The sequence below is a fragment of the Ornithorhynchus anatinus genome, chromosome 5 (assembly GCF_004115215.2).
Source record: "Ornithorhynchus anatinus isolate Pmale09 chromosome 5, mOrnAna1.pri.v4, whole genome shotgun sequence".
NCBI classification, from domain to species: domain Eukaryota; kingdom Metazoa; phylum Chordata; class Mammalia; order Monotremata; family Ornithorhynchidae; genus Ornithorhynchus; species Ornithorhynchus anatinus.
Genome location: NC_041732.1, coordinates 65,922,437 through 65,948,011, shown reverse-complemented (window position 1 = coordinate 65,948,011; position 25,575 = coordinate 65,922,437). Strand labels below are relative to the sequence as shown.

The following is a 25,575-nucleotide window of genomic DNA, read 5'->3' as shown; positions in this document are numbered from 1 at the left end:
ATTATGTGTGAGAGTTGATTTTTGTCATTGGGTGAAAATATCGAACATGTGTGATTGGGTATTTTGTTCCCTTTGCCAGCTTTCCACATATTGAACAACACCACCATCCAGTTTAAATTGGAAAAGATCCCAGTGGAGAGAGAATCCGAGTTGACCTTTGCACTTAGCCCTGATGACTTAGGAATTTCCAGCATCATGAAAATTGAAGGAAAGTTTGTCAACCCAGTTCAGGTAAAAAACATTTTTAAGTCAACAATTTTGGGGATGTTTATTTTAAAATTAAAAATCACTGAATAGCAGTTGGTATATTTCACCTGAGGTGCAAGAAAGTGTTTATGAATTTGCTATTTTCTTTCGGTGAGCCTAATGAATGGAACATTAGCCAGTTTGCATAAGGTCAAAACACTGATGATAATGCAGGCAGAGTTAAAAGTCAAGTATTCTGTAGCTGTGGAATATAATTGCCAACCTTCCAAAAAAACACACTCCCAAGAGAAGAAACAATTTATGCTTAGTAAAGAATGACGGTTTCATTTTTGTTCCTCCTGTGGGGATGGAAGGCTGGTAAACATTTTTACAGATGGGTCATTTTTATGTAATTTTTTTTAACTGCCGAATATAACACAGTTCCACTTATTTTAATATTCATCTTGAATAGTAATAGTGGTACTTGTTCATTCAGTCATTCAATCGTATTTATTGAGCACTTATTGTGTGCAGAGCACTGTACTAAGCACTTGGAAAGTACAATTAGGCAACAAATAGAGACAATCCCTAGCCAACAGCGGGCTCACAATCTAGGTTAAGCGCTTACTATGTGCCAAGCACTGTGCTAAGTGCTGGGGTAGATACAGGATAATCAGACCAGACACAAGTGCCTGTCCCACACAGAGTTGACACTTTAAAGGGGGCCCGAGGGCCTTTTAAGGAATTCTCCAGTAAATTGTATACTCTTGAATTTTTTGTTGGCTAAGGGAAGGGCCCTGACCTATATTCCACCTGTTCATAATTAACAAGATTGTAATCAAGTGGAGAGAGCAGTGGGGCTTAGTGGGTAGAGCACAGGCTTGGGAGGCAGAAGGACCTGGGTTCTGATCCTGACCGCCACTAGTTTGCTGTGTGACCTTGGGCAAGTCAATTAACTTCTCTGTGCCTCAGTTCCCTCATCTGTAAAATGAGGATTAAGACCATGTCCAGCCCAGTTATCTTGTATCTGCCCCAGCGCTTAGAACAGCACCTGGCACATAGCACTTTAGAAATACCACAGTTATTATTAGCCCTAGTTTTTCATCTGTATAACCATCTGCCTGTAGTCAGTAATCTTTTGGTACCTCAATTTCCCCCTTCTGAAAAATTTTATTTTTAATCCCTGCTCTCAGCCAGATTAATGGAGTGGTTTAAATATACATGGCATATGAAATTAGACCCATTTTCTAAGAAAGATATAATCATAGAGTAGTGGAAAGAGCACAGACTGGAAGTCAGGAGATTTGGGTTTGAATCCCAGCTCTGCCACTGGCCTGCTGTATAACTTCTCGTTATATCCCGGCTATACTACTGTGTCAGCCTTCTCTCTGACCTCCCTTCCTCCTCTCTCGCCCCGCTCTGGTCTATTCTTCACTCCGCTGCCCGGCTCATCTTCCTGCAGAAACGATCTGGGCATGTCACCCCCCTTCTTAAACAACTCCAGTGGTTGCCTATCGACCTTCACTCCAAACAAAAACCCCTCACTCTAGGCTTCAAGGCTCTCCATCACCTTGCCCCTTCCTACCTCTCCTCCCTTCTCTCTTTCTACCGCCCACCCCGCACGCTCCGCTCCTCTGCCGCCCACCTCCTCACCGTCCCTCGGTCTCGCCTATCCCGCTGTCGACCCCTGGGTCACGTCCTCCCGCGGTCCTGGAACGCCCTCCCTCCTCACCTCCGCCAAACTGATTCTCTTTCCCTCTTCAAAACCCTACTTAAAAATCACCTCCTCCAAGAGGCGTTCCCAGACTGAGCTCCTCTTCCCCCTCTACTCCCTCTGCCATCCCCCCTTTACCTCTCCTCAGCTAAAGCCTCACTTTCCCCTTTTCCCTCTGCTCCTCCACCTCTCCCTTCCCATCCCCACAGCACTGTACTCGTCCGCTCAACTGTATATATTTTCGTTACCCTATTTTGTTAATGAATTGTACATCGCCTTGATTCTATTTAGTTGCCATTGTTTTTACGAGATGTTCTTCCCCTTGACGCTGTTTATTGCCATTGTTCTTGTCTGTCCGTCTCCCCCGATTAGACTGTAAGCCCGTCAAACGGCAGGGACTGTCTCTATCTGTTGCCGACTTGTTCATCCCAAGCGCTTAGTACAGTGCTCTGCACATAGTAAGCGCTCAATAAATACTATTGAATGAATGAATGAATGAACTTTGGCCAAGTCATTTAACCTTTGTGCCTAAATTTCCACATCTGTATAAAAGGGAATAAAGAGACCCTCTTTGCCTACCTTTTAAATTGAAAGTCATTTGTGGGATGGGGACTGTGAGAAACAGCATGTTCTAGTGGATAGAATACAGGGCTGGGAATCAGGAAATCTGGGGTCTAATACCTACTTCACTGCTTGCCTCCTGTGTGACCTTGGACAAGTCACAAAACCTCTGTGTGCCTCCATTTCCTCATCTGTAACATGGGGTTCAAGGGACTGTCTCTGCCTGCTTCTTTAAATTGAGTCATATGTGGGGCAGGGATTTTTTGTTCTCTCTCCCCCTTAGATTGAGAGCCTTCTCTGGACAGGGATTGGGTCCAGTCTGGTTATCCTGTACTGTATCTGTCCCAGCGTTTAGCCCAGTATTTGGCACATAGAAAATGCTTAACAAACATCGTAGTTATTGTTATTATAACATTTGATGCGATTGTCTCATGTTCACCTGTGTTGAGGACAGTGCTAGGTATCTACTAAGCACTTAATCCATTTATTACTATTATAAATTATTAAGTATACAAAGAGTACTATTAATATAACCAGATTGAAAGTATTTCCTTCCCCCCCCCCCAATGGAAATCAGATTCATTATTCCTTTCAGTGCCTGATTAGGGAAAAGCCCGGATATTGAATTCTTTTACTATTAATAGTGAGGACTTTTTTTTTGTTTTCAACGCTGAGGCCCAATCCAATTCCCAAAAAAGGATAATTCTTGTCATACTTTGACCTATTCGATCTTTCACTACAACTGCCTCATTATCTGAACTATTGGCAGCTCATCAACTGTCAGAGGATAGGAAACAGAAAATGATCCAGAAATGAAATAGTTTGGAAAATGACATATTGGGGTTTGTCTAGTTGTACCAAACAGCCACTGAAGATTAAGTAAGTAGGCTTTGCCACTGAAATTCTAATTGCAGATTTATGGAACACATCAAAGTTGTGCATTTTATTTCCATTGTGTCTTTGAATAAGGGGCAAGTTTTCTTTTCCTTTATGTTCAGGTGGGGAACCAAGGCTCAAGTCAGTTCACTCATGACCACAGTTAGTAAATGTGGAAGTCTTCCCCTTTTTACTGGTTAATGCTACCCCTTTTATTCATTCAATCATATTTATTGAATGCTTACTCTGTGCAGAGCACTGTCCTGAGTGGTTGGAATGTACAATTCAGCAACAGATAGAAACAATTCCTGCCGAAGAACGGGCTCACAATCTTGAAGTCTTTCAGGCTTTTAGTGGTATTATTTTAGTTCCTGAGGTAGATCTCACAGAGCTTCCAAGTTTCTTCCTAGAATTATAACCCTTTTTTTTTTTCTCCCTTGGATGCAGGTGGTGTTGGCCAAGCATGTGTATGAGCAAGTTTTGCAAACTCTTGACAATCTGGTCTACAGTGAAGACTTGAATAGGTTTTCATCCAGCACTACCTCATCCCCATGTGCCAGTTCCCCTCCCCCTTCCCTCAGTGTAGGCGGCGAGCTGTCCGGCGAACGAAAAGAAAATGGACTGTTTAGCCATTCCAGCTTTTCTAATGCTTCTCAGAAGTCCTTATCTGTAAGGGAAATCAAAGCCTTTACCCAGATTCAAGCTAACTTTCACATCGCAGAACTTCAGGTCCAGCTAAGTGGCGATCTTACCCTGGGGGCCCAGGGACTTGTTAGCTTAAAGTTTCAAGACTTCGATGTTGAGTTCAGTAAAGATCACCCTCAGACTTTGTCCATTCAGATTGCATTGGGCTCTCTGCTGATGGAAGACCTGTTGGAGAGGAATCCGGACTCTAAATATAAGAATCTGATGATGTCTCGGGGAGCACCCAAACCATCCAACTTAGTGCATAAAGAGTATCTTTCCCAGTCTTGCCCTTCAGTGTCCAATGTGGAATATCCTGATATGCCCCGGTCTCTACCTTCCCATATGGAAGAAGCCCCCAATGTCTTTCAGCTCTACCAAAGGCCTGTCTGTTCATCTCGGAAAAAGCAAAAGGATGACAAAGAGGAGGACTACCCCTTGACTCCACCTCCCTCCCCGACAGTAGTTGAGTCCAGGGTGCTTTGCGGAAAGAGTAACTTTGATGATTCCTTGGTTCATATCAATATATTCCTGGTGGACAAAAAGCATCCAGAGTTTTCTTCAAGCTACAACTGTGTCAACCGGAGCATCGACGTTGATTTCAACTGTCTGGATGTGCTGATCACCTTGCAAACCTGGGTGGTGATATTAGACTTTTTTGGGATCGGCTCTACCGCAGACAATCATGCTATGAAATTTCAACCCGAAGACGTTCAGCAGACCGTCAGGTCAGAGGCGAACGCTGCACCAGAATCTGACCTCCAGGATCCAGTGAACACCAAGTTAGACCTCAAGGTATCAAAAACTGTGGACTTTTCAAAATTTTGAGCAGCCACTCCCAGAAAGCGGGAGTCACTGGAGGTTGTGAAACCTCTTATGGAGAATTCTGGGGACAGGGTGGACAGCAGTCAATCTGTGGTCTTTTCTTGAGCGCAGTAGAGTTGGAAGATACTATCCCTGCCCCCAGGGAGCTTGTAGACTAGAGGACAAGCCTGCTGTCCTGCGTTCGTAGATTGATGTAGACTAGCGTGGAAGTGGACAGTTTACTAGGTGGCCGGCTGGCCCTATGATCAGTACAATTTTAATTTCTACTTTAGGACATGTAAATTTCTTATGACTTATTCTGAAGTAACTTACCCTGCCTATCTTCATATTTAAGTCAACATTGTTCTAGAAATGCTGCCTTATATTTTTTACTGAGCATTTGAACTTAAAAAATATCTCTCTGTGGAAAGTTGGATATATGAGAGAGAGATCACTTTTAATAAATGCATATCACTTGGTATTGTGGTGTTACTGGGAGTTGATAGTGTTAAGTTTTCAAAATCATGCACTCTATGCCTGTGATATAAAATATAGAGGTGTATACTGTGGATGCCTCATGGAATGTGGAATTCTCACATGGCAAGTTCTCTTGTTGATGGGGCTCTAAGCGTGTGTTCATTCCTGCTCCTTGAATCTCACAAATTTTCATTTTCTCATTGCACTGATTGGTTTTAGCTGCAGCTAGCTCTGTTCTGGACATGGGGGAAAATACTGAGTTGAATATATGAATTTAGAGTTCTGTGGCTCCCACTGTCTTATTTTAAACAAAGTAAATACAAAATTTGGGTATTTTCTTATTCGCAAGTAAAAGCCGCCAGGGTCGATCATATTGTTTGGCAGTTTGCTTCCGTGAGCTTGTATATTCTGCACATTTATTGTCATTCTATGATAATCATTCTGATTTTGTTGTTGAAAGCTGCAAGGGTACTTGACATATTTCTGGTAAGAGTGGGTAAAAGGAAAATTGTGAGGACTAATCAGATTAGGCACGCACTGCATTGATATAATTGAAACCATTAGGTCTGATCTCCCTAAAATCTCCCCGATCTTCTACAGTCCTATCTTTCTCCCACCTCTTCTTTGACTCTCTCACCCTTCTCACTCTTAGAGATTTCCTGCCTCCTCTCAAAATCCACCCTCTGTACCTGCACCTCTAACCCCATCCTTTCACACCTTATCAAAACCATTGCCCTTATCAAAACCACTCTCTCCCTGACTGCCATCTACAACCACTGACTTTCCAATGGTTCCTTCCCCATTGCTTTTAAACATGCCAGTGTAACCCCTATGCTAAAAAAAGAACCCTCCCTTGACCTTATTATACACCCCCTAGTTATTGCCCAGTGTGGCTCCTCTCCAAACTCCTTGAGTGAGTTGCTACACTCATCTCCACTTCCCTTCTTCCAGATCTCTCCCTGACCTCCTGCAGTTTGGCTTCCACCTTCTCTTCACAGAAATGACCTTCTCTAAGGTGGCCTCCTTCTTGCTAAATCCAATGAGTTCTGTTCCTCCTATTCCTTGTTGACCTTTCTGCTACCTTCAACCCCATGTTCTACTTCCTTCTCCTGTAAACGTTATCAAACCTAGGCTTCACCTTCATTGTCCTCTCCTGGTTCTCCTGTCCCTCTGCTTGCTCCTTCTCTATCTCTTTCACTGGCTCCTCCTCTGCCTCTCACCCCCTTACTCTAGAGTGCCTCAAGGCTTAGATTTGGGTCCCCTTCTAGTCTCCATCTACACCCACTGCTTTGGTGAACTCATTCACTCCCAGGGCTTCAACTACCATCTCCACCCGGTTGATTACCAAATTTACCTCTTCAGCCCCAACCTCTCAACTTCTCTTCAGTCTCAGATTTCCTCCTGCTTTCAGGACATCTCTTCTTGGATGTCCCACTGACATCTCAAACATAACATGTCCAAAACGGTACTCCTCATCTTCCCATCCAAACCCAGCACCCCCTGTGTCTTTCCCATTACTGTAGACAACTCCTCCATCCTCCTTTGTCTCAGAAGCCTTTAAACTTGGCATTATCCTCGACTTCTCTCTCTCATTCAGCCTACGCAGTCAATCTCTCACCAAATTCTATCAGTTCTACCTTCACAACATCACTAAAATCCATCCTTTCCTCTCTATCCAAACTGTTCCCATGCTGATCCAAGCACTCATTATATTCCGCCTTGACTCTATCGTCAGCCTCCTTGCTGACCTACTTGCTTCCAGTCTCTTCCCATTTCAGTGCATATTACACTCTGTTGCCTGGATCATTTTTCTAAAAAGCTGTTTAGTCAATGTCTCCCTACTCCTCAAGAACCTCCATCTGCCTCCCCCTCAAGCAGAAGCACTTTATCACTGGTTTAAAAGCACTCAATCAACTCTCCGCCTCCTACCATACCTCGCTGATTTCCACTTATACCCCAACCTGCACAATCAGTCAGGTTTATTGAGCACTTACTGTGTGTAGAGTCCTGTACTGAGCATTTGGGAGGGTACAGCATAACAGATTTGGTAAGGAGCTACAGTCTAGAAGGAGCTTACAGCCCAGAGTCTATACAGTTTACACTTAAAATCTACACAGCGCTTCTCTAATGCCAACCTCCTCAGTGTACCTTGACCTCATCCGTCTTGCCATGATCCTTTACCCACATCCTCCCTCCCTCTCTCCCCCTTCATATCCAACCGACCACACTCTCCCCATCCACAGAACCATACTAATATCACATCTCCACCAAGTGGCTATCTTTTTTTTTTCTTTTTATGGTATTAAGCACTTACTATGTGGCAAGCACTATGTACTGGGATAGATGCAAGCTAATCGGGTTGGATACAGTCCCTGTCCCACATGCGGTGCTCAGTCTTCATCCCCATTTCACAGGTCACCGAGAACTCAAGTCACTTGCCAAGGCACACAGCAGACAAGTGGTGGAGCCGAGATTAGAACCCATATCCTTTTGACTCCCAGAGCCATGCTCTATCCACTAGGCCACATTGTTGGTCTATCCCTGATTAAGCCCTCATTTCCCCATCTCCCTCTCCCTTCTGCTTCGCCTGTGCACTTGAATCTGAACCCTTTCAGCACTTGATATGCACCCCACCCTCAACCCCACAGTACTTATGTACCTATCGTTAATTTTAATGTCTATCTCCTCATCTAGACTGTAAGGTCCTCATGGGTAGGGAACACGTGACAGAGTCAATGCTCAATAAATGATCGATTCTTCCTTCACAGTATCTACAGAATCCACCCTTTCTTTTCCATCCGAAGTGCTACCACCTTGATCCAAACTCTTATCATTTCCTACTTTAATAACTGATTAGCTTCCTGCTGACCTCCCTGCCTTCGGACTCCCGTCTCTAGTCTATATTCCACTCTGCCACCCCAGTCATTTTTCTGAAAAATTGTTCAGTCTGTATTTCCCTGCTCTTCAGAAATCTCCAGTGGCCCCCCCCCATTCAACCTCTGCCTAAAATAGAAACCTTTTACTATTAGCCTTCAGTTACCAAATCAATCAATGGTATTTATTGAGCGCTTACTATATGCAAAACACTGTATTAAGCGCTTGGGAGAGTACAGTACATTAAAATTAGCAGACATGGTCCCTACTCATACAAGCTTATCCCAAATCAGCCCCTTCCCTCTTATCTTCTAGACTATAAGTTCATTGTGGGCAGGGAACTTGTCAGCCAACTCTGTTGTATTATACTTTCCCAAGCACTTAATGCACTGCTCTGCACACAGTAGGTACTCAGTAAATATCATCGATTGATTATACTACCTCGCTGATCGACTACAACCTAATCCGCACAGTTCCTTCCTCTATCGCCAACCTATCGTTGTACCTTGGTCTCATCTATCTCGCCTCTGAACCCTTACCCAAGTTTTCCATAGGTCCTGGAACTCACTTTCACTTCATATCCAACAGTCCACCACTCTCTCCTCCTTTAAAACCTTGCTAAAATCACATCTCCGAGAGGCTAATCCCTCATTTCCACTATCCATCTTTCCCTCTGTGTCACCTATGCACTTGGCTGCGAACACCTTAAGCACTTTGATATTCATCCCAGGCCCATAGCACTTAAGTACATTTCCTTATACTCTATTTCCCCTCTCTATAATTTATTTGAATGTTTCCTCCTGAGGAATGTAAGCTCCTTTTGGGCAGGGATCGTGTCAACCAACTCTGTTGTACTTTCCTAAGTTCTTAGTACAGTGCTCTGCACCCACTAAGTGTTCAGTAAATACCATTGATTGATTAGGCAAGGTCTTTTTCAATCAAAAAATTAGTAAACTTTGTAAATTCTAGTGAAATGTTATTAAGTAAGCTGGACATTTCCATGTTCTGTCAATGCTCTTCTTTTGTATTTTAACCCAAACTTCCATTTTGAGTGAAATGACTCAAATAATGTTTTTTGTTTTTTTCTGTCAATGACCTTACAAAGAGTATTTCTCCCTCTAAAATCTTGAAGCTCTAGATGCTTTGGTGAATACTAAAATGGTTTGAGCTCTTTGGAGGCTTGCTTGTGTTACCTAGGCAACAGCAATAGCTCCAGCACTTTTTAAAGGATACTAGTCCTGAAATCTTGTTAATCTGCAAAGAGAGAGCCTTATTCATTGAGATCTAAGACTGATGAGATATTTGGTTTCTGAGTAAAGTCAGAGCTGAAAATAGAACAGAAAGCTTTCTATGCTAATTCTCATCTACTCTACTATATCTACTCAAAGGGGGTGAATAGGGTTTGCAGCCAGACTCAGCATTCTCCTTGGAAATTGCTAGGAGGAGGACCACATTAATTGAAGTTTGAGGAATTGACTGCAGCACAAATAATGTTGTAAATCAAAAATCTCTATTTGGCTAATTCCTTCTTATTTAAACTCCAGGACATGGTTTGACTGACTTTTCAAAGTGGGAGTTAAATTGTCAACAACAGAAATTCTTTTCCTGGATTCCCTAAGACTAAAATTTAGTCCTTTACATGTTTTTCTTTAGCAGATCTTCGCAGAGGATTTTAACTGGTGGTAACATTTGCCCTGCTTTCCTTTTTCTTGTCTAGGTTCATTCCCTGTCACTTGTGCTGAATAAGACTACCAGTGAATTAGCTAGAGCTAATGTGTTCAAACTTATTGCTCACTGGGAAATGATTGGTAAGTAGATTTTAAAGGGTTCAGCCATGACAAATTAATGCATTGAGGTCAAAAGAATGTTGGGCTGGCAAACTAGTAAAATGTTATGACCTACATTGGGATATAGTTGGATATAAATTGTCATCCTCACCATTATCATCATCACCATCTAGTATATTTTATAAGCCGCCCAGAGTGCAGTACACTATTTTAGGTGCTGTAGGTTTGTCCTTAAAAAATTTACAAACTAGAGGTTGAGGCAGGATAGTGAAACACAAAATCAATCAATCAAATATACTGGGTGCTTACTCTGTGCTCATTCTACAAAGCACGTGGGAGAGTACAATACAACAGAGTTTGGTAGACTTGTCCCCTGCTACAGGGAGTTTACCAGAAAGCTTACAGTAATAACAGTTCGCTTCAGGAGATGGGTTGTTTGGAAATTCATCATGAGGTAGGGGGACTGGTTCTTATTAGTCAAAGAAAGGTTCTTGGAAGTGGTAGGTTGTGAGTTATGACTAGTAAGAGGGAGTGGGTGATGGTTTGGTGGTAGGAAGACTGTACGCTTGTTGTGAGCAGGGAACTTGGCTATCCACTCTGTTGGGTTGTACTCTCCCAACTACAGTGCTCTGCTTATGGTAAGTGCTCAATAAATACCATTGATTGATCGAATGATTGATTGGGAGTGAGGAAGTTGACCATACAGTACTACTCGAGAATAGGTTTGAGCCGTAGAAGGGGAGTACTGCATGAGTGAGGATCTCAGGATGCAATAGATTTTCATTTACTAGGAACTAGTCTGAAACTAATCTGGCATTGTTGAAAGAGCACAGTCCTGGGAGTCAGAGGAGCTGTGTTCTAATCCTGGTTCTACCACTGTAGGACTGTGGGCAAGTTACTCATCTTTATTATGCCTCTGTTTCCTCATCTGTAAAATGGGGATCCCAATACCTGTTCTCCATCTTCTATAGACTGTGAGCCTCATGTGGGACAGGGAATAAGGCCAAACCTGATTACTTGTGTCTCGCTCAGTGCTGAGCACCTAATAAATGCTTAACAAATTCTACCTAACATTGTAATCCGCAAAAGGCAAATTAGAACCCAAATTTCCAATGGGTTAATTAGTTGATTATACCATTCAATTGACCATACACTTCTGTCCCTGACACTACAAGTATGATTTTTGGCCAGAAGGAGTGATGGCAGGGGTGAAACCAGGATAAGGTAGATGCACTGTCATTCATTCACTCATTTGATCATATTTATTGATCGCTAACTGTCCGAGCACTGTACAAGGCGCATGGGAGAGCACAGTACAGCAGTAGGCAGTCACATTCCCTACTCACAATGCATTTGCAGACTAATAATAATACTAATGATGGCATTTGTTTAGCACTTACTATGTGCCAAGGACTGTTCTAAGCACTGGGGTAGATACAAGGTAATCAGGTTGTCCTATGTGGGACTCACAGTCTTAATCCCCATTTTTCAGATGAGATAACTGAGGCCTATAGAAGTTGTGACTTGCCCAAAGTCACACAACAGACAAGTGATGGAGCTGGGATTAGAACACTTGGCCACTGACTCCCAAGCCCCCTGTTCTTTCCACTAAACCACACTGCTTCTCCTGACTGGGGGAGGCAGACATTGATAGAAATAAATAAAATTACAGATATGTACATAAGGGCTGTGGATCTGGGAAGGGGGAATAGCAAAGAGAGCAAGTTAGAGTGACCAGAAGGATTGGAAGATGACGAAAAGTAGGGCTTAATGTGGGAAGGCCTCTTCGATGAGATATGCCTTCAATAAGACTTTGAAGAGGAAGAGCGTAATTCATTCAATAGGATTTATTGAGTGCTTACTATGTGCAGAGCACTGTACTAAGCGCTTGGAATGTACAATTCGACCACAGATAGAGACAGTCCCTGACCATTGATGGGCTTACAGTCTAATCGGGGGAGACCGATGGACAAAAACAAGACACCAATTTGCCTGTTTGTCTCAGAGTTTACCATAGGGCAGAAAGTTTTATTCTTCTTCAGTATATCCTTACCATATTTGATCCCTAATGTGTTGCCAAAGTACAGTTAATTGTGTCAAGATGACCGCTGTATGGTTTTCTTGGTGGCCTAAATTGGTCCCTTTGGTAGCTGGTGGAGGCCAGGGGCCTCCATGAGGATGGTGGGTGTAGGGCAGCTGAAATCATCCTCTTTGTCAATCAATCAATTAGTGGCATTTATTGAGCACTTATTGTGCAGAGCACTGAACTAAGTGCTTGGCAAAGTACAATCAAGAGAGTCAGTAGATGCTATCTCTATCCACAGTGAGCTTCCAGTCCTTTGGTTAAATGGTCCTTTTGGGGAAAAGAGATTTAGTTAATTTCCTTTTTTAAGCTATTGAATACAGTATAGAGACCAGTATAAACTTGCTAGGTATCCCAAAATGTGAGAATTTGTATTGTACTTGTCAAGTGTGTATGGTGAAAAGAGAGGCCTGAACATTAATGGGATGAATTTCTCCCTTTCTCGTCCCTAGAGGGAGATCTGACCTTACAGGGAAGCATCGGAAGCCTGTCTCTAAGTGACCTTACCTCCCATGGAGAGCTTTACCGAGAACGGTTTACGACAAGTGGGGAAGAGGCACTCATCTTCCAGATTTTCAAGTAAATGGCTGAGTGTGGTGTTAACTGTGAATTTTCTTAAGACTGATAGCACTATCTATTTTGGTGAGACCCAGAACAAAAACTACTTTGAAAGACTTGGAGTCCTTGCCAGTAGAACTATTTTTGAAAGGCACTTGGCAATTTTTTATAATAAATTCCATTTTAAAACATCTGATCATATACTCCATTTTGGTGACTGAGTCTTGGTCTTATGTTAAGGGAATAAGTTCCCTGAACTAGCCAGATCAGCCCACCAAAGTGTAATGCAGCATCCAAATGGTTAGCACCCAATGTTTTTCCAGCTCATGTAAGAAAAAGTTGAATCGATTCCTCTTTTTAAGGCAATTTTAGTGGCCATTAGGCACAGAAGACAGAGGGTATGTAGCTTAGAACTTCTTCTGCACCTCTGGAGGACTGCAACTTATAGTTCTTCTTGACGTTCAGCTGTAATTTTGTAGTACTTTTTTTCCACATTTACTAGCCATGCATTGCGTGTTAGGAATTCTTCAAGTCATGGTCCCCTCTTTTGTGAAATGAGTAATTCTTGCAATTGCAAAACCAAGAAATTTTAAAACTGTCCATTAAGGAGTTCACAGCCCCATATGGAAATGATGTATTTTAGCTTTTTAGGAAGGTACAAAAAATGGTCACACCATTTTCATTGCCTTCAAATTTAGTAGTATCCATTCCTAAAAAGAAACACTTTGTTGTAAAAAAAAAATACAGTTGGGATAATATAAAATTCCATAGTGTTAATGTAACAGAATGTGAATCTCTGCTTCTACTACATGCACTTGAAGCTTCCAAAACCACAGATTTTCTTAAAATGGTAGTAGAATGGAGAAACAGAATTAATTATGCACTCAGTTCTGTCAGAGCACATGTTTTGGCTAGTAGGTAGTGTGGGAGTAGGGAGAATTCTTCCTGCCATGCGAGCCAGCTGCTTGGCTCCGTTTAGTCCTGTGTGCAAGAGCTGATCTAATTTACCATCGCTACATACTTGGGAGGTAGGGAGAGGGAAGCCCAATTCAGCCAATTCTCTTTGTCTTGCAGCCTGGGGTAGTGAAGACCCTTTTTAATAACAAATTTTAAGTCTCTGTAAAAATTCCATCTTCTGAGATAGCTTTGCATTTTCCCAAAATGGTTCCTTCCATTTGCACGCCACGCTGGAAAAGTCCCAACCATTTTTATCACATTTCTAGATACGGACGACCCGATGTATTACTCCAGAGAGAGCACGATGTCCGCGTGAGCCTCCAGATGGCCTCTGTGCAGTATGTGCATACTCAGCGCTTTCAAGCAGAGGTGGTGGCTTTTATCCAGCACTTCACTCAGCTGCAAGACGTCCTGGGACGCCAGAGAGCCGCCATCGAGGGCCAGACGGTAGGGTGTTCTCTGGTGCTTTCTTGCTTTGGAGATAGAAGCATTAGGACCATCTCAACTCAGCGCCAGCCTGGAATTTCTCAGCGGGAACGTTATTTTGTTGAACGACAGACTCCCAGAATCTCATAAAATAATGCCTCACATGCCTTCTACCATTCATTCCCCTAAATGAATGGCAGAGATTCTCCCTCTTGTGACTATAAACTGCAGTCTTATAAATGTCACACCATTTTCATTGCCTTCAAACGTAGCAGTATCCATTCCTAAAAAGAAACACTTTGTGGTAAAAAAAAAAAATGCAGTTGGGATAATATAAACTCTTCCATTCTGGCTCCCTCTAAGCCTTGGGAGTGGGTACTTTTACTGGCATTACTAAAGTGAATTATTTTCCATGGTACAAAATTTGTTTATCCTTTGGATGTTTATTTGCGTTGATTTAAAAAGAAAATGTGTACTGTCCAACTAATATCAGGAAATTAAAGGGCCTTTCTCGTGGGTGATGTAATAATAGTAGTGATGAACACAATGATTTCAGAGAGTGAGATTTAAATACTAAACACTACTGTCCAATATTTTAAATAGCACATAACTTCAGATTCCTGAGAGCGTATTGAGCAAAGTCGCCTTTTGAACATAGCCGCGATCAACTAGCATTTACACCACCTTTGTCCCTTTTAGATGTGTGGAGGAGACTTTTTGCTTTCATCAAAATATGGCAGACTTGAGCTTAATCCCTCATAGTGAGGAGTCTTTGGGCTAAGAATTAAGATACTAAATCCTGGCTGAGGAATTGGCTTTAGCAGTAGGTGGTAGAAGAGGACCGTGGAAGTCAGCCTTTCAAATCTTGGCACAAGAGTAGAGAATGAAAGGGAATAAATGGAGGTCCATTTTCCTCCTTTTCTGGATTTTGATTAGTTTTTCCAAGTGCCACGGAGACTGATCTTCTCAGGAATTCTTAATCCTGGCTAGTTTAATGAGTATAGAGAGAACTGAAGCCCCAGTCTTGTTTGCTGATCAGATTAACTGGCCATTTTGTTTGAAATTTCACTCTGTTTTTCCTAATATGAAGCCGATGATAGGTGGTGTCAACTAGGTAATGACTTGCAGCTGGGATTATTTGCATTCCTGCCTTCTCATGTGTCTGTAAATAACTGTTAGTGTCCAAGGGGAATTTAGATCACTATTTGGTTTTGATGTGTAACGAATATCGATTGCACCTATTTTGGTTTGGCCAGGGGAATGCATCAGTTGTTGCCTTTATCCTTTGTTTCCACATGGCTACATTATGTTGGCTTAAAGAAGGGGACTTCAGCTTTGAGCCCCTGAGCCATCAGTTCAAACATCTACGTATTCTGGTGGAGCCAGGATGGTCGAGTTTCCGATTTCCTTTGCACTATGGAACAAAAGGATTCCAGAGTGCCATCTCTCATTTTCTTCTCTTGATTTATTATGGCCAACTTTCATGGTGATGTGGGATGTCTGCTGTGTGACCTTGGGCAAATCACTTCACTTCTCTATGTTCAATTGCCTCATCTGTAAAATGGGGATCGAGATGGCGAGCCCCGCATGGGACAGGGACTGTGTCCAACTTGATTTACTTGTATCTACCCCAGCACTTGGAACAGCGCCCGGCACATAGTAATCGCTTAACAAATACCATAATTACCATTATTGTTATTAGGGAGAATCTGAATGGGGTATTGATTTTACCTCTTTTTATCCAAAGAACTGAGAGTACTGGATAATCATCAAACCGTCCCATACCACTTTGTTTCAGGACCTTTTAAAAGATGCCACGAGATCGGATCCATTGATATATTTGTGCTTTGAAAATCTTAGCAGGGATGTTTACAACTTCTTGACTTCCGATGTCATGAAGCTCATTTCCCCCGACATCTGGGCACTCATCTACTCTGGCTGTGAAGTGGAAATTTATTTAGACTGGGAGCCCCATGTGGGACAGGGACTGTGTCCAACCCTGCTGAGCTTGTATCTGCTCCAGCGGGTACTTGTAGCCCAGTGCTTGGCACATAGTAAGCGCTTTATAAATGCCACTGGTGGTGTTATAATAAGTATTAGTGTGTTTGAACCACAGTTTTTTTTTCCTTCCCCAGGTGAGGGATCAAGCCCAGCGTGGTTCCCGGGTTCTCCTAGATATTGAGGCTGGTGCTCCTGTTCTCCTTATCCCAGAAAGCTCCAGATCTAACAATCTCATCGTAGCAAATCTGGGGAAATTGAAAGTCAAGAACAGATTTCTCTTTGCAGGCCGCCCTGGAACATTCTCATTACAAGACAAGGTAAACAACCTCCTACTCAGGTTTTAATCATTCAGGAGTCGCCTCTAAAATGGTTTTTACTGAATGGTATTTTGGGAGCTTGAAATGGGTTTTCTTCACCTTTCTCCGTATTTGTAGAGAAGCACTGTGGCTTAGGGGGAAGAGCCTGGGCTTAGGAGTCAGAGCACGTGGGTTCTAATCCCGGTTCCGCCACTTGTCTGCTCTGCGACCTTGGGCAAGTCACTTAACTTCTCTGTGCCTCAGTTCCCTCATCTGTAAAATGGGGAATAAAGACTGTGTAAGCCCCATGTGGGACAACCTGATTACCTTGTGACTACCCCAGTGCTTAGAACAGTGCTTGGCACATAGTAAGTGCTTAACAAATACCGTGATCATTATTATTATTTTTACCTCTGTTTATTCCCAATTTGTGTTTGCTGTCCTTTGACTTTGTTTTCATTTAGGAACTCTTGACCACCTCTTGTGGCTTCAGTTTAAGGAAATGCTTGTATATTTTTGCCTTTGTATTAGAACTTCCCGTTTCGTGACTGTATCTGCATTCCAGGTTAAGATGGGTATTTTCAAGTTATTGTTTAAGGATGAAGGAGCAGATGTTGATGGATGAAATCAAATAAATAAATTTGTTATAATGTTTTAATGAAAAGTATTTCCCTGTATTTGCTTTTGAGGATTTGATTTTAAATGGCAGTAGATACAAGGATCACCTTTTCTGTAAGGTATAACATATTTCTTTCCCGCAGTTTTATTGAAAAATCTAATGAGATTCAGCAGTTTTTGTCCATCATTTAACAATCATTTAAAAAGAATCTCTGAAATTCAATGAAATCTGTTTATCACATTCTCTGAGAATCACCTTCCATATTTAGAAGTCCTTTTCAAGGACTCTTTAAAACCATTTCTTTTTCAAACATAGGCAATATTTTTCTCCCAATCACGTGCACCTAGCCTGTAGATAAACTATTTTTTAGTATCTTATTACTTTTTTGTGACTGCGGAATCCCATAAGGTTTGTTTGGAGTGTTTCTTTTGTAATTTTTGTATTTAAGATAACTTTAACTCTGAAGACCTTCCTTTTTTCATAGTTGATGAGACTATTGTAGATTATATGCATTAGGAGTTGACGAGCGGGTGATTGCATCCTTCCACTTGTTAATTTGAAGTGAATTGTTATGCTCTTTTAGAATAAGCACTTGACGTTTTATAGTTTTTCTAGTGTACAGGCCAGTGGTATTACATCTGAAGGGTGGAAGTGTTGGGCCTTGAATTTTATGCTTTATGTGTGTTTGCAGTAGTTTTGAAGAAATCCTTTTCTTTATGGGTGCCAGTTTGATTATTTTTGCATGTAAGTCTTTCGTTTTTCTCAACCATATCCTTAACTGAAAACCTCTTGCCTCTGTTATTTCAAGAGTTTTGAGTGACTCTCTTTAATCCACAGTAATAGTAGGAATGGAATTTAGCAATTGCATGCTTAAGTGCTTAGTACAGTGCTCTGCACACAGTAAGCAAGCACTCAATAAATACGATTGAATGAATGGATGAATGACTATTCCAAGCACTGGGAAAAATGCACCAGTGAATACACAAAAGACTCACAGTCGAAGAATAAAGGTGGGGAGAGTGGATTAGTGGCTGCTACATAAAGAACGGTAAACCAGTAAAAACACAAAATAGCATAAAACAGTGTCTGTACTAAATACTGAAAGACCAAGAGGGCACTGTGGCTAGAAGAGCAGAGTTTTCATTTAAAATTTCTAACAGAGGAGATTTGGATATAAAAACCTGTGGATAATATGATAGAGCAAAAAACCCTCCTTTTTAGCGTATAGATAAATTGAAGTGCAGAGGGTGATTTAGGACAGAAATCCACACCTGGGACATCCTGATAACCTTGTATCTCCCCCAGAGCTTAGGACAGTGCTTTGTTTGGCACATAGTAAGCGCTTAACAAATACCATCAACATCAACATCATTATATAAAGTTCATGGAAGAGCAGCATGGCCTACTGAAAAGAGCACGCACTGGTCTGGGAGTCAGAGGACCTGGGTTCTAATACTGGCTCCTCCACTTGTATGCTCTGTATGCACTTGTATGCTTGCTTAACTCCTCTGTGCCTCAGTTACCCCATCTGTAAAATGAGGATTCAATGCCTATTCCCCCTCCTGCTTAAATTGCGAGCCCTGTGCGGGACAAGGGCTGTGTCTGACCAGTTTATCCTGTTTCTTCCCCTTAGAAGAGTGCTTGGTAGTAAGAATTGAACAACTTCCACAATTGTTATTGACCTAGTGATTTACCTTGCAAAATGCTTGGCAAAAGTAATTTCTGCTTTTGGCAGGGGTCCTTAGCTCACCCATTCAATTCCATTGTGAAAGAAAAGAGCATTGGACTTTCCACCGTACACATCGATGATGTTGAGAAGGAGAGGCAGGTTAGAGAGAACAAAGCTCTAGGTTTGAGGGATGAGGGGGGACAACCGTGAAAAATTCAAGAAAAGTAATGTACAGTGCCGTTGTTCAGTCTGCAAGAGAGAGATTAAAGGGAACCATGATATGGAAGGCTTTTTAGAGGCACTAATCACTGTTTAAATTGAATTAGGTCAAGATAGGTGTGGTTTCCGCACCAATTCCGCCCAGAGTCTCATCAGATCATTACTAGGGCATTGACAGTATGAAGTCTGGTGTTTGGGTGATGACAAAAACAGTGGAGAGGACAAGGGCAGTGTGGTTTCCCTGAGTTTTGATTTTTAATTTAAAGTTGTTCTTTGGAATTTTCCCCTCGGGATCAGTTTAAGTGAATTAGTGATTTTTTTAAAAGTGGTATTTGTTAAGCACTTACTATGTGCCAGGAACTGTGCTAAGCCCTGGGCAGATACAAGATAAATGGGTTGGACTCAGTCCCTGTCCTATCCAGAGCTCACAGTTGTAATCCCCATTTTACAGATAAGGTAACTGAGGCACAGAGAAGTTAAGTGACTTGCCTGAGGTCACACAGCAGACAAATGGCAGAGCCGGGATTGCAACCCAGGTCCCTGACTCCCAGATCAGTGCTCTTTTCACTAGGCCTCACCGCTTCTCACTGATTCTATGGGAAAGGCTCAGGAATTGATTTAGGAACAAGTCACTTAGAACTGTGCCCTTCCCTTCCCAAGTTTGCCAGTACTTGGGAAAAACATGGCACTCCTGCCCAAGTGATAGTTTATCAGGATCCCTCGAAGTCTGAATTTTGATGGCTTTAAATTTGAGTCTCTCTCGGCTATTGATGAAGATTCGCATTGGCATTTATTCATTCAGTCATATTTATTAAGCGCTTACTGGGTGAAGAGCACTGTCTAAGCGCTTGGGAAGATACCATGCAACAGTAAAGAGTGACAGTCCCTGCTCACAAAGAGCTCAGAGTTTGGCCGGGGAGGGCAGGGAGACAGACATCAATACAAATAGACATCAATACAAATAAATAAAATTACTGATATATACATAAGTGCTATGGGGCTGGGAGGGGGGAAAGAGCAAAGGGAGCAAGTCAGGGTGACGTGAATATGAATGGATGTGAAATGTGTATGTTCTTTATGTTAGAAAATTCCCCATTTTATCATCAAAATAATAATAATAGTGATGGCATTTGTTAAGCGCTTACTATCTGCAAATCACTGATCTAAGCACTGGGGGGTGGATACAAGGTGATCACAATCTTAATCCCCGTTTTAGAGTGAGGTAACTGAGGCACAGAGAGGTTAATTGACTTTCCCAAAGTCACACAGCTGACAAGCAGTGGAGCCAGGATTAGAACCCATGACCTCTGACTCCCAAGCCCGGACTCTTTCCACTGAGTCACGTTGCTACCCCATCAGTGGTATTTATTGAGCACCTCTGATTTTGAAGCACTGTTCTAAGTCGAGAAGCAAGATATTTGTTTCCTGCCCTCAAGGAGCATATAGGTTGATGGAATGCACAGTTAGACAAAAATTGTTTACACATAATGCTAGCAGGAGGAAGAACAAAGTAGTGAAATGGGATAATCTAAAGTTCATTCATTCAGTTGTATTTTTTGAGTGCTTACTGTGTGCAAAGCACTGCATTAAACACTTGGGATAGTACAATATAACAAGCAACAAGACATTCCCTGCCCACAACGAGTTTACGGTCTCGAGGAAGAGATAGCTATTAATAGACAGACATTAAAGAAGCAGCATGGCCTAATGGATAGAGCACGGTTCTGGGAGTCAGAAGGTCATGGGTTCTAATTCCAACTCCCCCACTTGTCTGCTGTGTGACCTTGGGCAAGTAACTTCACTTCTCTGGGCCTCATTTACTTCATCTGAAAAATGGGGATGAGACTGTGAGTCCTACATGGGATGTCCCACTGATATTTTAAACTAAACATGTCACAAACTGAACTCCTTGTCTTCCTTACCAAACCCTGTCCTTCCCTTGTCTTTCCCATCACTGTACATTCCAAGCGCTTAGTACAGTGCTCTGCATATAGTAAGCGCTCAGTAAATACTATTGAATGTAGACAAGGAACTGCATCCAACCCGATTTGCTTATATCCTCCCCAGCACTTAGTACAGTGCCTGGCACATAGTAAGGGCTTAACAGCTTACCACCAATAATAATAATAATAATAACATAAATGAATTATAGATATGTACAAGTTAACTCAGAATATGCATTCCCTAATTGAGGAGATTAATTTAGTTCTTTGAAACAGGACCCACCTCACAACCATATCATCTTTTTTGGCATTAAATTAGGGTAATGATATTGAATCGTTCCTTGAAAAGTGGAGTGAAGCTAAGAAGTTAAGAATGTAGCCATTTTGAGAACAACAGAAAAGGCATTTGCGATTTGCCTGACCTAAATACAGCAGGCTTAAAATACCAGATGCCTTGGCATTTTCTTTTGGCAAGAGACATATGTGGGGCTTCTGCAAATGTTGGGAAGCCTGCGGGCTCAGTTATTTTCCTATAAATAATGTCTATTGGCTTGAAATGTTAAGTGGATGTTCATGTTTGTTCTGGGATTTGGGGATATTTGGGAGATGCCAAGAATCTGCTCAATGTGGGGAGCCATTAAGGGCATGTCATCACCCTAGACTCATTAAGGATTTCACACTGATCTCCACATTCTGGCTTTATTTTCTTTTTTCACCAGGAGTCAGTTCCCTTATCTTCTCCTCAGGATACTCCCAAGCACAGCATGAAGAAAACAGCAAGTGTAGAAGACTCCAAGGGGAGTCCATCAGAAGGGCTCTTCATGGGCTCCCCAGCCGGAGAGAACCTTGCTCGACTGAAGAGCGAGCCCATGCTCAGTGCCCTGACCAAACAGCAAGCAAAATCACCTGCCAGCCAAATTCCTCATAGTCCAGGTAAGAGAGGAGAGAAACAGATAAGCTGCTTCCCAAAATTAGGAAAAATATCCATTGCACTAGTTCCCAGGAACTTAAAGTGTGACATTCATCACATATGTCTTCGGGGCACCTGAAGAAACTCCAAAAGTGTCACCCAAAGCAGTCCTCTGGTTTTGTCTATGGCACATTTGGGAGGTGTACATTTTCCCTTTTGCATTTTGAAGGGGGCCTAAGTGGCTTGTGATAAAAAAGCATTTTTATTTTGTGGTGTATTCATGGTTTTGAACTGCTCTGTCTTGCACAAATGGTACTCTGTTAATGACTTGCTTTTTCCTTTCCATCTTTAAGTTGGAATGTCAGGAAAAACCAATAAGAACTATGCTAAAACATAGCAGGGAGCGTTTAATTTAGCTCTGGAGAGGAACTTTGACTCTTCAGGATGATAAATACCAGGGAGGTAGAGAAATGCTTTTTCAGAAGGTCTTTAAGAAAAGGCTATACATTTGTCTCTGGGGAAGAAGCCTGGTCTAGTGGAAAGAAAAGGGCCTGGGAGTCAGAGGAGCTAGGGTTCTAATCCCAGCTCTACCACCTGCCTTCTGTGTGACCTTGGGCAAGTCACTTAACTTCTTTAGGCCTCAGTTTCCTCATTTGGAAAATGGGGATTATATACTTATTTCCCTCCTATTTAGACTGTGATCCCCCTGTGTTACAGGGACCATGTCCATTCTGCATATATTGTAAACTATCCCAGTGCTTAGTATAGCGATTGGTACATCGTAAGCTCTTAACAAATGCCACAGTTACTATTATTATTAGGGGTAGTTAGATAAAGCCTCACCAAGATGGACTAAGTGACTCTACATAGTGCCTCTAGGCTAAGTATTTGACCAATAATCAATGGTATTTATGAACGGTTAGTGAGTGCTTCGCACTATATTATGACACTATACTATGCTCTTGGGAGAATCCAGTACGATACTCTCAATTAAACAATCAATCATACTTACTGAGTGCTTACTGTGTAAAGAGCACTTTACTAAGCACTTGGAGGAGTAATAATAAATAATAATGTTGGTATTTGTTAAGCGCTTACTCTGTGCCAAGCACTGTTCTAAGCGTTGGGGTAGATACAGGGTAATCAGGTTGTCCCACATGAGACTCAGAGTCTTAATCCCCATTTTACAAGTGAGGTAATTGAAGCACCGAGAAGTTAAGTGACTTGCCCAAAGTTGCACAGCTAACAGGCGGTGGAGCCGGGATTAGAACCCATGACCTCTGACTCCTAAGATCTTGCTCTTTCCACTGAGCCATGCTGCTTCTCAGTACAATGTAACAAAGTTTGTAGATACTGTTTGTGCCCAAAATGAGCAGTCTACAGTCTACTGTGCCCTCAAGCCAGTCCAGTAGTTGCAAGACACATATTCTCTGCCCTCAAGGAATTTACAATCTAATAGGTGAGACAAAAGGTGGCTTAGTGGAAAGAGCACGGGCTTGGGAGTCAGAGGACGTGGGTTCTAATGCCGGCTCCGTCACTTGTCTGCTGTGCGATCTTGGACAAGTCACATAGCTTCTCTGTGCCTCAGTTACCTCATCTATAAAATGGGGATTAAAAGTGTGAGCCCCTTTTGGGACAACCTGATTACCCTATATACCCCAGCGCTTAGAACAGTGCTTGGCATACAGTAAGCACTTAACAAATGCCATTATTATTATTATTAATAGTGAAAGCCAGAAGAAGAACAAGGAAAGCAGAAAGCAGGATAGGCTTATTGAGATGAAACAGATTGTGTGTGTGTGCATGTGTACAAGAGTGCTGTGCATAGGATGAAAGTACACAAATGGTAGGTGTGGCTGTTGGTTTGATGCAACTAAAGTGTATGAGTAACCACTGGAGATTTTTGAGGAGTGAAATGGAAAGCATCTCCCATGAATTCAGCACTCTTACTCCTGCCCTCCTTTTGTGTCCTTGCAGAGGAACATATTTGTCTGTTGGACTGTATTGTGGTGGATCTGCAGGATATGGACATCTTTGCTGCAGAGAGACATCCTCAGGAGTATTCTAAAACTTTAGAGGACACCAGTGGAGATCTCATCTTCCCCTCCTACTTTGTCAGACAGACAGGAGGCAGCCTCTTAACTGAACCCTGTAGGCTCAAGTTGCAAGTGGAGAGGAACTTGGACAAGTGAGTATTAACAGTTGTGTAACCATTTGCTGGAGAAGGTTCCCGGTAACTTGGAAGTCGGCGTGGAGAATTATCTGGGTAGTTCTCCAAGATCATGAATACCCCATGTGCCAAATTCAGTACTTGCCTCTGGTCATTTACTCTAAAAACAGCTGTGATGATTGGTAGCCCTTATTATATTGTGGCTCAGTGGAAAGAGCACGGGCTTGGGAGTCAGAGGTCATGGGTTTGAATCCCGGCTCCGCCGCTTGTCAGCTGTGTGACTGTGGGCAAGTCAGTTCACTTCTCTGTGTCCCAGTTACCTCATCTGTAAAATGGGGACTGTGAGCCTCATGTGGGACAACCTGATTACCCTGTGTCTGCCCCAGCGCTTAAAGCAGTGGTCTGCACCTAGTAAGCGCTTAACAAATACCAACATTATTATTATATCACCACTTAAAGGAGACTTTACCCCAACCCCCACCTTGACCCAGAATCTCCTAGACTTTACCTTGCCTTTAAGCCTCCAAGTTGTAGGTATTCACGAAAACAAGAGAAGTATTTCAATCGCCAGACTAAATCGTTTCGATTTAGTAGAACTGAGGTTTCTGCTGAAGGCAGCGATCTTGATGAAAAGCAGCAGCGTTGGAAACAAAGTGTAAGATTAGTGACAAACCCCCGACGTTTAGTCCCTGTCCAGTCTCTGTCTTGTGAGTCATTGGTTGGGCAAATCACATCAAGTCACTCACCTTCTTTATTGGGTAATAATCCATTTTAACTTTTCCCCCTAGGTTGTTTTGTGATTCATTCTTTGATGTTATTCAACTGCTCTATAAATGCTTTTCAGTTATTGTTGGCCTAGTCTATGTTTTGCTTTGCTGGTTGAACAATCTTAAGAGAAGCTTCATTATTTAGAAATTAAACAATTTGTTTTCAGTTCAAGAATCACTTTCTTTCAAATCTATGCACTACAGCGAAGTTTATCCTCATCGGTTTTAATTGATGACTCATTATACTGGATTACCCCAGAAATAGAAATCCCATGTAGGAACATAAAGACACTTTCTCAGTCTGTGTCAACAAGGGATCAGTTATAACTTCAACATTCTCATTGCTTCCACTTCAGTACCCAAAGTCTCTTACGGATAGTATTAAGTGCTTACTGTTTGCAGAGGACTGTACTAAGTGCTGGGAAAGAATTTATAGATGGGAATTAGACGTGGTCCCCGTCCCTCGGGAGGCTCACAGTTTAAACCTGTACCCTTTGCCCAGGACATGTCTGAGAAACCCCATGATGGAAATTTACCTGGGGAAAGACAGAGATAAAATGTACTGAAGGCTCTCCATTGCTGCGGTCTCCCGGCCCATTTCAAGTTAAATCAGTGTTAAGTCCAATGCTTGGAGTGACCCCTGACTCTCCTCCTCAGAGCCTTTGTGAAATCAGTAGTAGTTGGAGGAGGAGTGGTGTTTACTGAGCCCCTATTGAGTGGTAGACACTCTATTAAGTGCTTGGGGAGTACACAGTGAGCAAACACATGTGGAGTGTACAGTCTAACAAGAGCTACAAACAAAATTACATGCAAAAGATGAGAGCAGTAGGATGAACAAGGAGCAGATAAATAGAGCAAAATTTTCAGAAATACTAGAATTAGCAAAATAAATCAAAGTGACTAATTGATTGTACTTGTATACTTGTGTGCTAAGGTTGGATAGATGTACAAAAGTGCTAAGGGTGGCTTAATGGGATGATTCAACTTGAGGTGT

The 25,575-nt window shown here is 42.2% G+C and overlaps 1 protein-coding gene across 2 annotated transcripts in view; it reads left to right on the top strand.

Annotated features, from left to right (window-relative positions):
• VPS13D (vacuolar protein sorting 13 homolog D) overlaps positions 1 to 25,575 on the top strand; it is a 313,068-nt gene that overhangs the window by 45,164 nt on the left and 242,329 nt on the right. For both annotated transcript variants that reach the window (XM_029065681.2, XM_029065680.2), the window contains exons 20-27: positions 80 to 231; positions 3,785 to 4,816; positions 9,894 to 9,984; positions 12,499 to 12,625; positions 13,828 to 14,008; positions 16,123 to 16,305; positions 21,454 to 21,667; positions 23,622 to 23,832. In XM_029065681.2, coding sequence (XP_028921514.1) covers positions 80 to 231; positions 3,785 to 4,816; positions 9,894 to 9,984; positions 12,499 to 12,625; positions 13,828 to 14,008; positions 16,123 to 16,305; positions 21,454 to 21,667; positions 23,622 to 23,832 — 2,191 coding nt within the window. The remainder of the gene's footprint in view (positions 1 to 79; positions 232 to 3,784; positions 4,817 to 9,893; positions 9,985 to 12,498; positions 12,626 to 13,827; positions 14,009 to 16,122; positions 16,306 to 21,453; positions 21,668 to 23,621; positions 23,833 to 25,575) is intronic.